We start from the raw sequence: 13,357 nt of genomic DNA on the forward strand, positions 1-13,357 counted from the left end.
TGTGGCATTGGTGAAACATAAATTTGGAACTACAGTGAGACCTCGGTTATCGTGGTTAATGGGGACCAAACCACCCGCGAAAAGTGAAAATCTGCAAAGTAGCGACGCCCCTTCAAAAATGCTTTATTCTATTATTATTATTAGTTAGACCTGCGAAGCTCTGAACCCGCGAACGTGGAACCACGGAGTAGCGACGCCCCTTCAAAAATGCTTAAAAAAAACAAAAAAATAATAATTTTTATTTTATCATTATTTTTTAGGCCCGCGTAGCTCTGAACCCGCCAACGTCGAACCGCAAAGTAGCGAGGTCCCACAGTATTCAAGAATGGCCAGTTGTCAAAGATTTTATATTATCATCACACATTTACTCATTTATAAAACATATTTTTAGTGTTGGAATAAAACTTGCTGAGAACACTGGAGGGAGAGAGCGTCAATGGGAACCTCATCGTTTTTAGCATCTCCCTATCTGTGCAAGTGCAACAAGGGTTCAAATATAAGAAGGTGCCCACCGTGCTGAGTTCAGCACTTTGTGGTTTTCTTGTATTGCATACACAAGCGACAGTTTCAACAATGTGCTTGTCAAGATATAAAACTATTGCTTCCCCCTGGAAAACAGATGCAAGGCAGGGTGTGGCATCTATAGAAACTGTCTTAAATAAAATACATCTGACCTTGATAGCATAGTTGACCAGCGGGTCCTTGGCATAGGAAGCAGTGTAATAGACAGCATCTCCCGCCTCGCAGCAAGGTGTCCCAGTGGTCAGCCTGAAGTCGGACCAGCTGTCCGTTTCAAACCTGAGGTGATCTTTTTGGCCCGCCATGAAACGATCCTCGCACTTGGACGTCAGTTTTCGGAGGGTGTCCGTGTGGAGGCCCCTGATCCTGCCCACCACCTCATCCCAGCTGTCCAGTCCCCGGTAAAGCGCCGGCCTGGTATGCTTGGCGCTTGGTCCTGCCTTGCGATTCTTCCCGGAGAGGGACTCGGTGCTGGGGTAGATTTTCCTCTCTCTCGAACCGCCAGACACCAGCGATGACGTGCTGTTAGCTGGACGGGCTTTGCTGACTGCGGCCGATGGACGCTCCAGGGAGTCGCCGCTCTCTTGATCGTGGGTGCCGACAGAGGAGCTCTGGCTTGCCGTCTCCCAGGTGGTGTCCAAGTCGTAAAGGGGGTTGGCAACACTCAGGTTGCTGCCGCCAGGTTTGGCCTCCGCCCTGGGTCGGAAGGCACTTTGGTGGGGTTCCTTGGCGGCGAGGCTGGGCTCGGTGATGGAGCGAGGGACGGCCTTTTTGGGCAGGGGTGGTGGCGTGTCCTTCAGGGCCGGTAGCTCGGTATCGAGATCGATGGACGCCAGGGTATCGTTGGATGCCTTCATGTTGCGCGGCTGCTTCAGCGGGATCATGTTGGCTCTTGACTGACCTGCATGAAAAGTTAAAAAAATTCAAAACTCATACTTTTCAATAGATGTAATGTACAGCGGCAACCTTTTCTATAACACTGACTGGTTCATTGTCTGACAATATTTTTACGGCCTGGCCTAATGGCGGCATTAGACATGTTTGTACTTTCTCTAAAATAAAAATAACAACAATTATAACATTTATAACAATGGCAACATAAATAATAATAATGTGAGGAAATCCACTGTGTAGTCATGTGGAACATTTAGATGTCCTCGTAAAATCGCACCCAAATCACATTCGTTCATTTCCCAAACTGCTAACCCTAACGAGGGTCGCTGGGGTGCTAGGCCCATCCCAGTCATGTTTTTAGAATGTGGGAGGAAACCGGTGTGCCCGAGAGCATGGGAAGAACATGCAAACCCCACACAAGTAGTTCGGTAGCTGGAATTGAACTGTGAGGTAGATGAGCTAAAAGGAACACACTCTGGCCGCGATTGTAATGTTTAAACCCAAACGTCAAGCCGATCCGCGTGCAGAGTAATAAATACAAACTTACACAATAAACTAACCCTGCAAAAAGCTTGTTGTTGTTATGTGGTCTGTTATGGATCCATGCATTCTCCAACTCTATAGCCAAAAATGTTTTTCCATAGGGGCAAGTTTTGTTTACAGTCGTTATAGCACAACATAGTTGACCATTCTCCACGCTGATTGGCTATAAGGGCAACATTTTGGTTTCATTCATCCCCTGACTGTATCTTCGGTGACAGGTGAACCCTGTGACAGGCCACTGCTCCCGCCTGTGCAAACCGCACTGATTTGAATCAAACATACGACCTCAAAGCCTCAGTTCAAGTTCAGTCTGAAACTCAGCGGTGTAAGTAAAACGTCAACATGTAAAAAATAACCAGTAACCAGTCTGCGGCACGTTGGTTGCCGACCACTGTTATACTGCAATAATCCGTAATAAAATCAACACAGCTAATTTGAGGAAAAAGGACTAAGAAATCTTTTTTGCCAACATTAGTAATGATAGGCGGACCTTGCACAGCTTGACAGGAGGTAGCGTGCTGGCGGCACGTGAGGGAGCTGGACACGAGTCTTACCCCCTGCTACTTGGTCGGCAGGCTTAAAGAGGCTGCTGGAAGAAGTGACCTTATTTTAAATGAGGGTGTTGCAAGTGACTGAAGGGGCAAAATCCAGTGCCAGGCAGCCAGATGGCACATAAGATGGAAAAGGTAGAACTTGTGATGTGACATTATACTGTTTTGAGGGGGGCATAGCAACATGAAATTGTTGGGGGCTAAATTTACAAAGATCATCATCACATCTGATCAATTATACTTCCCGTTTACATTATTAATGTACAGATTCATAGGCCACGTGGTCGCGTTTAGGCCGTCATCTTGGTAAAGAAACGGATGCCTTAAGACCGAGCAGTCAGGATGAAGCAAATGGCTTTTGTTAATCCTCCCCGGGACGAATATATTTAATGCATCTGCTTTAATCCAAGCGTGTCTCGCACTCTTAGATTCCTGCTTGACTTATTAACACTGGGCTATTCACATTGGTAAAATCTGATGAAACAAATAATAAAATGTTCATTACATTTTAACAAACACAGGTCTTTAAAAGCCATCGTGGGAACAAAGCTTGTTTACCGAAGCTGTTAGAACGAGCGGTCGATAGATAGTGCTACTTGAATTTATTACAATAAACAACAAACAAATAAGAAAGAATGTCGGGTGAAGCTGGCTTAGTGTAAACATTCCAGCCTTTATCAAAATTATAGACAATGAACGAGCATTCCTGGTAAACCCATCACATATAAAGATATTTGAAAAAAATCTACCGCTAAAGATAAGAGTCATGACATGATTTCACTTGTTGCTATGGTTCAGAGAGAAAGGCGATGTCATAAGTGGGTGGCTTGAATGGGTAAAGGCGATGCACAACAAGCAAAATCGTGTAAACGAGTTTAAGCCTACCTCAAGTGCTCCAATGTTTAAAAAATTGAAAGGAATGTAGTTTTTCTGCACTGTTTCTGTCTGCTTCCATCCCAAAGATGTCTCTGATGTAGCTCCCGTTAATACTTTCTCCCTGTGTGAGACGGCGAGCGCTGTGCCTCCCACTGCTGTGCTCAGTTAATAACAAGTGAGGGAGGCACATACTAACATGCTAGAGATAAATGAAGGCAAACATGGACCAAGAACTAAAGAATCTAGGTTTTGTTCTGAAAAGTCTTGATGCTTACCATTGAATGATTATCACCTAAGGCAGAACATATCTTTTTATCTTTTTCTCAATGACCTCAAGATGGCTAGAATCAGAATAACCTACGAATAAAAAAGAAAAGAACATGAAATTTATTTACCGAGTGTATTCTACCGTTTTTCACTTCAAAGAGGGAATCTTCTTTATGAGACTTGGGCTCATCCCAATTACTTCCTCTTTCACCTAGACACATTTTCTTGTTAATCTTTCCCCTCCACCACCTTACACTTCCACAATTTTGTTGAAGTCAAGGGGAAGATTCCTTTTTAGGAATTATGGACATATTTTCTGATTCACAAGTCATCAATTTGAGCTGTGTTTGTTGTGACATCAATTTTTTTCCCTTATTTTTTTAAATTTCACCCATTTTAAAACAGTAATATTGGAACTAGTTACAACAATAAACTTTAGAGTTTAATTTGACAAAGAAATAAGTATACTGCCAGAAAAATACTGCGCTTCACTTTTGAATATTCTTCTTCATCACAACAACCTGTCCTCGTCTCTGTGCTTTTCTTTGTCCAACAGAGCCCTCTGAAGCCATGGCTTGGGAGAAGCTAGGGCGCTCCCGACCTATTTTTGTGAAAAGAGGCTTTTATCCCTTACACTTCACTTCTTCCTACTCTTTGCAAAAGATTTGGATTTTCCCTCTAAACATTGTCTGCTTAGAGGTAAAACTGAGGGAAAGGGGAACTAATTGGGCTAAGCCCCAGTCAAACCATTACATAAATTGATTGATTGGTTCGTTTAAAGGAGGACAATGGAACTTAACATGCAACATAGTTTAAAATGAACCAGAATTGTCCAAAATGTATTTTTTGTCTGAAGCCCCCTGGCCATGATAAAAAATTGAGCATGAATAAATAAATCACAACAATAACCAATCAAAAAAAAAATTGTGTGATAATTTGGATCTCGTCTTTTTCTCATAATCATTAATTGTCAATTGATAGACCTCTAATCAAATCTTGTGAACCACTAATAAAAAAACAAAAACACATACGGAACCATGCTAGATTCAACTCTTGGCTCATTAATTGTAGTAAAGATGCATTAAGCCACCAGAACTACAGGAACTGCATGACCTCCAATCAATGTTTGACCAGAACATATTCCCAACATTTCATAAGCACTCGTGGCGTGTGTAGGCTGCAGTGCAATTCTGCCCCGCAAACGCTTCCCACCGCTTTGTAATCTTCCACTCACACAGCAACTTTCCCTGTTTCAAGTGGTCAGTTAAAAACGCTTGACAACGATGACTAACTCTCCCTTTTTCTTTTTCTCAAAGCGCTACCATGTGTAGCAAGTACGTTTACAGGAAACTGCCACGTTAAAATCTCTAGTCTAGAGTCCGTGAAGAAACAAACTGTTACAAAGAGACAAAACAATTCAGTACAGTAAGATACAACAAAAAAAAGCAATAATAGTAACGTCAATTTAAAATGCAAATGAAAGTACTACTGCAAGCTACGGTTGCAACCATCAGTCGATGTTGTCGACAAGAAAATAATTCCATTATAGACTATTGACGCCAGGCATGTTTTCCCCAAAGAGAGGCATATAAATACGCGATTGGTTGGTTGTATGTTCACTTAACCAGTAGGGTCATCGGGGCAGCATTTACTGTGGTGTCTTTGGCGTCATGTTTCCTTCCGGTCTCGAAACGGGGACCTTTTGTGTGTTGGGCAAATGTGCTAACCACTGCACTACAGAAACATTCATTCATGCACTCTGCACCGCTTATCCTCAGTAGGATCGCGGGGGTGCTGGATCCCAGCTGTCTTCGGGCAGTGGGCAGGGGACACCCTGAACTGGTTGCCAGCCAGATGCAGGGCACACAGACAAATAACTCAATCGCTCATTCACAATTTGGAGTCACTAATTAACCTGACATGCATGTTTGGAATGTGGGAGGAAACTGTAGTGCCCAGAGGAAATCCATGCATGCACAGGGAGAACATGCAAACTCCACACAGGAAGGTTCGATCTCATGACCTCAGAACTGTGCCAAACACACGCTAACCACTGTGCCGCCGTGCTGCCCACTACAAAAACATACTTGAAAATAATCTCTGCTGAGAGACGGTCTTGTGCAATAGAATCTTTGCTTCGAGCAGTAACATAAACATCTGGAAATGGCGGCATCAACATCATGAACGCATACCAAAACTTCTAAAATTTGTAAGAATTTGCGTAGAGCAACTTGCAAAGTTTGTAAAGCAGACATTGCGAATGATGGCAGTAGCTCGGTGATGCATGAACACTTAAAGAACACTCCGGCCAGTTGAAATAAATGGAGTCTGACATGCCTCGGTAAGATTCATGTAAGGTTCAAGCATATATGGTTTTGAGGACATGCATTACATGTTTTATACATATATATTTCACTGTGAGAGCTTAAGCGTTATTCAGGACCGTGCCTGAAAAACGTATTTGAAATTACATGCATGGAGACCGATGAACAAACGTGAGTTATTAAAATGTCAAAAACGACAAATGTCAGTTGTTAAAACCGTTTTATTACAAACTACAGACGCCCCCCTACTTACGGACATTCGGGTTACGAAAAACGGTAGATACGAAAAAAAAAATTCGGGACCTCAAAAAGATATCCGGGCATTGCTGCTGTAAGTAAGATTTTGTATTGTGTTCACCTTTTTCCGAGTAGAGGACAGTAATGTAGTACTTCTTTCTGCCGCTACCGGCATGTGGCGCTGTGATAGGTCACCCAGAATCCACCCCGAAGAAGAAATCCAGCTTCCTCTTCCCAGTTTGTGTGAACATACTACAGTGGGACCTCGCTACTTCGCGGTTCGCGGCTTCAGAGCTTCGCGGTAATGGTTAAAAAAAGCCATTACGACGCCCCTTCAAAATGGTTTTTTGAAGGGGCGTCGCTGCTTCGCAGATTTTCACTTTTTGCGGGTTTTTTCGGCGGAACGTCAGCGGACGCGGGATAAGGCGGCCGGCTGGATGGGGCGGGGGAGGGGGCGATGGCGGAGGTCATTCCCAGGCCGCGCAACGGAGCGAGTTCGGCGGACGCGGCGTCACCCTAATAAGGATAAGCGGTGCAGATAATGAGATGAGATGAGATCTTCTTTTTTTTTTTTTTTTTTTGAAGGGGTGACGCTACTTCGCAGATTTTCACTTTTTGCGGGTGGTTTTGGTCCCCATTAACCGGGTCTAAAAAATAATTAACCGCGCGATAACCGAGGTCTTACTGTATACTGTATCTCCAGCGCTTAGAACTTTGACATTTTTATTGATTAATATCTCGTGCATCCATTCAATATGGTTGGTGTAAAGTGTAAAGGAGAGGCGAGCCGTTTCATTTGAAAAGAAATAGGAATAAGGAAGCTTGATGGGGTTGAGAAAATGGTTGGATCGCTTTTTTTTCAACCACTTTTTACCATGGAGGAGGAAGTCACATAACTCTTGAAGCCCATCTTCCAAAAGTAAGTTAAACATCACTTTATTTATCTTGATAGAGCATATTATTTTATGAAATGTTTATTTTTCAGTACAAAACAATATAGGTTACTTATACAAGCCTTAAACATCCTTATACAAACCTTAGACATACAAAATATAGCACTGAAGCAACTTTCGAACAAATTCAACTTACGAACAATCGTTCTGAACCTATCTCAATTGTAGGAAGGGGGGGATCTGTGTTGAGAAACGTCAAGTCCTTTTGTTACAGGCTTCGCAGTTGACCACTGAATGTACTTCACAAAATTCACATATTTGTTTTATTTACTGTTCTACTGCTGCTACTGAAGCCGTTCTTGTTTTACAGGGATAATACATGTTTACTTGATTTTCACTTATTATTTATTCGCCTGTCCCTAAAAAATGAACAGAGGTTTATTTGTGGATTTACGTCCCTACCGACCGAGTACTGCGCCCGATTGTTGTTTCTACAAATCTGCATTATGTAAAAAAAAAAAAAAAAAAAAAAATTTTCTATTTTTAAAAATTATTTTCTGCATAGTTAAATCAACTTCTTCCTAAATTTCTAATTTTTTTTTAAAAGCAGCCGATAATTCAACTTATTGTTTCAACAGTCGCAACAGACTATCGCAGATAGTTCGACACACTCTGCTCAGGACTTAATGGTCTTCTTCACTAAGAAGATTCAATGCATACAGGAAGAAATTGCAAAAGATATTGTTAGTACCACACGTATTAAAGGACTGAAATTTACAGATGCACGACAGGGTGGCTGCCATGGGAAAATGGCCGGTTTTAGTGAACTGTCACTTGATGATCTCAAACAAGTGGTGAATGCGGCCAAACCGACAACTTGCCAGTTCGACCCGCTCCAAGGTTCACTTATTAAAAGTCTTTTTAGCGTCCTTGGGCCTTCAGTTCTAAATATTATAAATACATCACTCTCCTCAGGTGTAGTTCCAGCAGCTTTTAAGTCCGCCGTTATTAAACCCACACTGAAACGACCCAACCTTGATCCAGAAATCTTAAGTAATTACAGACCTGTGTCAAACCTACCTTTCCTCTCTAAAGTACTCGAAAGAGTAGTGGCACAGCAGCTGAATGCTTTCATATCTGAGAATAACCTTTTTGAATCCATGCAATCAGGATTCAGGGCTAACCACTCTACTGAGACAGCTCTGATCAAGGTAACAAATGATCTCCTAATGTCAATGGATTCTGGCGCTTCATCACTTTTGCTGCTGCTGGATCTTAGTGCTGCTTTTGACACAGTGCGCCACAATATCCTACTAGAACGGTTGGAAAAATGGATTGGTCTCTCAGGAACCGTCCTCTCGTGGTTCAGATCCTACCTCTCAGATTCTCAGATAGGACGCACTGTGTTAAATATGGTGAAACGACATCTGAGCCCTTTAATGTTACCTGCGGTGTTCCGCAGGGTTCAGTGCTCGGCCCCCTACTTTTCAACATTTACATGCTTCCATTAGGTGATATTATTCGCAAGTACAATATCAGCTTCCACTGCTACGCAGACGACACTCAACTGTATCTTCCGTTGGAGGAATCTTCCACACTAAACTGTGGAAATTTGGAGGCCTGTCTCACTGAGATAAAAGAGTGGATGTCACTCAATTTCTTGCGTCTTAACTCTGAAAAGACCGAAATGTTAGTCATTGGTCCTTCTAAATGCCGTGACTTATTCTCAAAAACTGCTGTGAACATTGACAAATGTCACATCACACAGAGTGACTCAGTTAAAAATTTAGGTGTCATATTTGACCCTGATCTATCCTTTGAGATGCATGTAAAGCAAATTACTAGAACTGCCTTCTTCCATCTTCGCAACATTGCTAAAATCCGTTCAATACTGTCTCAGTCTGATGCGGAAACAATAATTCATGCATTTGTTACCTCCCGTCTCGATTACTGTAATGCACTACTCTCCGGTCTCCCGAAGTCCAGAATCAATTCTCTTCAGCTAGTACAAAATGCCGCAGCGAGGCTTTTAACTAGGACAAAAAAGTACGATCACATAACACCGATTTTGGCTAACCTGCATTGGCTCCCAGTTAGCCAAAGATGTGACTTCAAGGTTCTCTTAGTATTGTACAAAATCATACATGGACTTGCTCCCTCTTATCTTTCAGATCTGATCTGCCACTATGTCCCGGTCCGAAGCCTACGATCTGAGAGTGCTGGTCTTCTGATGATCCCGAGAGCAAAGAAGTCTTCTGCTGGTTCGAGAGCGTTCTCCATCCGGGCACCGGTGCTGTGGAATGCTCTTCCCCCTGAGATCCGATCTGCAACCTCAGTGGAAATGTTTAAATCTAAACTTAAAACTCACTTCTACTCCATTGCATACGAATAACCTACTCCTCTTGTCGGTTGAAAATAGTCTGTGTAATATAGTGTAACAATCTGTAAAGCCCTTTGAGACTCTTCGTGATTTAGGGCTATACAAATAAAAATGACTTGAAATGACTTGACAGTCGGTGACGAGTCAACTGTTAAAATGGTCGTGAGTTGCATCCCTACTGCAAGCATCCTTACCGAGGTTACTGTAGGTGGCGCTGCAGCGGCTGGAGGCGGGAGACTGGTTGCCGTCATCTTCGTCAATGCTGGCGCTACGCTCGATGGCCTGGTTGGCGATGGCTTCTCTGACCTCCCCGAGCACCAAACTCAGATTCACTGTGGCGGGAAGTGGAGTGACAGTGGGCAGCTCCCGGGTTGCTGCCACGTTGTTGGCAAGGCCTGGTATCTGGCTGCAGGGATGGAATGAGATGATTAGCAAGGGATGTGTTGGTGGGATTAAACTTAGATTGATTATTGATCCAGAGGGTGATTTAAAAGAATTGGGAACAAATGCTATCCACAATATTTCGTTTTCAAAAACTGATTAGAATTTTTATTCAGGTAGTGAATATTTTTTTAAAAAAGGGATTAAGTCGGCTATGAACGTCAATGACGTCATCTAATTTATTGCCTTTGACAAAAGATGCTTTTCTGTAGTGCAGAGGTTAACACATTAGCCTAACGCGCGAAAGATCGCTAGTTCGAGCCCGGGTGGAATCATTTGTAGGCCTAGAGAGGGGTGGGCACCAACGGGCTGTACTTGCCCAGGTCACCCAGGAATCAAGGGTGCCCCTAAGACGCTTGTGGTTAAGGGATCCAACCAACCAATTAAAAAAATAGAAGAATGTTGTGAAGTGTTCCTTTGATATGAAACGCAGAGGTAGATCTTACACAACAGCAACAGTAATTACAACTAGGACTCTACTTACAGTATATGGAACTATGTCATCCATAATATTCTGGGATGTATTTATAAATAATCAACCTCTGGCTTTAAATTGTATGAGTTGTCCTCATTCGGGATATTTTTATGCCCCAAAGCACATTAAGACCTTTAGTACAAAAATGAAGCAAACTCTTAGATTTGGCCGTGCCCTTCATTGTGGAGTGATTTGGGTGAGGACCGTGACGATGGGGTGGCCATTTTAAGAAACAACCCTCGATTCATCATAAAGGGGAGCACTGTGATGAAAGAAGGAGGGGAGCACTGTGATGAAAGAAGGACGCGATCAAACAAGAACTAAAAGCTTTGGCGGAAATAAAGAGCAAAGGCAGAATGTCACACTTTCACTTTACCTCCAGAAATCTTGTAGAATATGATATGGTGAAATTGTGAATGTGTTTAATTGCTGTTAAAAGTGTTGATAAAAATTGTTCAAACCTCATATTGTTAGAATATGATATAATGAAATTGTTAATGTGTTTAATTGCTGTTAAGTGTCAATAAAATTGTTCAAACCAAAAAACTCACTAGAAAAGCCTCATGTGTATTGTTCAACTTCTCGGGGAAATTTTGATTTTATTTTTTTGAACCAATGGCAAAAATCCCACAGTTATATTCATCCATATATAGCGTAAATCTGAGCTTTGGGCAATCAAATGATCAAAGCGGCGCTGCCACGAGCGGCTGCCTTTTCCAGCAGCTGCCCTATTGTTTTATTGTCTGCTCCTATCTTCGGTGTTTTTTCTTCCCGTTTTGACAACTACACTATGGATTACTTCTATCCTATGGACATGGGTTTTAACGCACAAGAAATGCGTGTATTCAAGGAATTTCAACTCCTTGCCCTGAAAAATTCTCGTGCCGGCGTGATGAAGGGGCCTATCGTGGAAGAAAAGCCGGAGCTAGCGAAGCGGCTAGCGGCGTTATAAGTCTTCGGTACCATCCGTAATCATGGTAAATGCGAACTCACGACCAAATAAGATCATCGAGTGCTGGTGGAAAACATCGAAGCGCACAGGGAGCGCAGTTGCTGTGTTTTGCGGAAACGTGGCTCACGTTTAGCATTCCGGACGCTAACGTGTAGCCACCTGGAGCTACCCGGAGCAATCCGGCTTCAACGCCGCTAAACAGAGACACGAAAGCCGGGGGGAATCGGAGAGGAGGCGGATATGCTAACACGAGGTTGTGTATCCCTGGATTTTCACAAAGAAAAGTTTTCCATCTGCCGCAGGGATGTCGAATTTTTGGACTGGCGTGACGTCATCCACTTTGCTACAAGCACCCCTAGGGCATCATGTTCATCTGTTAATAAACAACGGGGTAGACTGCTGGAAGTGTGAATTTCCCTACGGGGATGAATAAAGTATCAATCTATCTATCTATCTATCCACGTTAAAGTACACCCTGTGAACAGCAATGGAGCTCACTTTTGGAGCGTGGACAAAACAAGCAAGGTACCTCACTGAATGTGGAGATTGACATAAAAGAAACCTCTTACTTTATGTTAAAAGTTAAATGTCAGAACACATATTTGCCCAATGAAATTGCTCCTGCTTTGCTTTTGTAATCAGAATACGCGCAAATGAAATGTAAATGGGCTTATATGCCTGTCTGTAGGCACGTACACGAGTCATTCGGATTACTCCAGAATTCCCATATTCCCATTTCAATCAGACTATTGCTTGCATGTAAACCTAGTCATTGTCGAGACACTCGAATGATCCAAAATCAGATGAGTCATTTACTTTGGGAAACGTTTCGATTATTCAATTTTCAAATGACTAACAGAAAAAAAGCCCCAGCCTGCGCACTCAACTTTTACTCTAAGGTCACTGAAACATGGCACAGCATGTCTGAAGTAAATAAATCCCAAAGTTTCGCCACACGGCAAAACCTTTCCACTCAACATACTTAACATAAATATGGTGTAAAAGCTAACTGCCGTATTAAAGGAATGACTTAGTAACACATTTTACAAACACTATATTCCAAAGTACAATAACAGTCCTAGGCCCTGAAATGAAAGGTGAGATTCCGCACAACTCGAATACAAGATATGTCTCAAACAATGAGTGTAGAGGAAAGATTGCATATACAGCTGGAGGGACCTTGACACCAGAAATACCTTTACGGCTGCTACACGTTTCAGAGTCAGGATCTAACTTGTTGAGGTGGCATGAAAGCTAGTTTATTGTGCACTCTGTTTTCTTTGCTTGACTGAACCACTGAAAATTAATTAAATTTATACAAAACCTCTCACTATATCACATCGTCCCCAGGACTTTTTTCCTCAGTTACTGGAGCCAATGAGAAACACACAGTTGACAGAAAAAATATTTAGTTTTGTCCTCACCCACTGTACTGGCTTACGCAGCTTCCCATTTGTGAATCTTGACTATCACATGAAGAGAAAATCCCCTTGTAAAGACGAACACATCTGGTAAAACATTTTCTTGCTGGTTTTTGCCTCGTCGCCGCCAAATCTTCCTACCTGCGTAAGGTGATGTGTGCTTGCTAACACGGTAGAGCACGCCTACTGTGTGCTAATAAAACGGCCTCAGTCAGGGGAAAAAAAATGATAGCATAGTTAACTCTTTACGTAGCATGAAGAAGTGGTCCGAAGACTGGTTTACCACCGATGGACCGCTTTGTTTACTTAGCAATGGCTCAGGCTTTTACGAAGGTGCTGTAGAATGTGAGAAGTCGGAGAATTACAGCTACGAAAAAAATTCAAATGTCACATACTCGTGGGAAAATGCTTCTCGACTCTCACAACAGCTGACTACACCACTCAGGAATTGGATTCACATTCCCAAAACGTATAAGGGAGTTCATATTGGAGTGAAGCAAAAAGTGCCGAAATATCTTTCTGATAGAGAAATGAGAATGCATTTTTATGTAAATAACCGTTCATATTTTAGTAAAAAAGCTAAA

At 42.4% G+C, this 13,357-nt stretch overlaps 1 protein-coding gene across 1 annotated transcript in view; it reads right to left on the reverse strand.

Moving 5' to 3' along the window:
* peak1 (pseudopodium-enriched atypical kinase 1) overlaps positions 1-13,357 on the reverse strand; it is a 77,327-nt gene that overhangs the window by 7,311 nt on the left and 56,659 nt on the right. The window contains 2 exon segments of the mRNA XM_088340671.1: positions 675-1,420; positions 9,679-9,890. Of these exon segments, the coding sequence (XP_088196797.1) occupies positions 675-1,420; positions 9,679-9,890 (958 nt within the window).

Source organism: Urocampus carinirostris, chromosome 7 (genome assembly GCF_059441175.1).
Source record: "Urocampus carinirostris isolate Australia breed hairy pipefish chromosome 7, RoL_Ucar_1.0, whole genome shotgun sequence".
NCBI lineage: Eukaryota > Metazoa > Chordata > Actinopteri > Syngnathiformes > Syngnathidae > Urocampus > Urocampus carinirostris.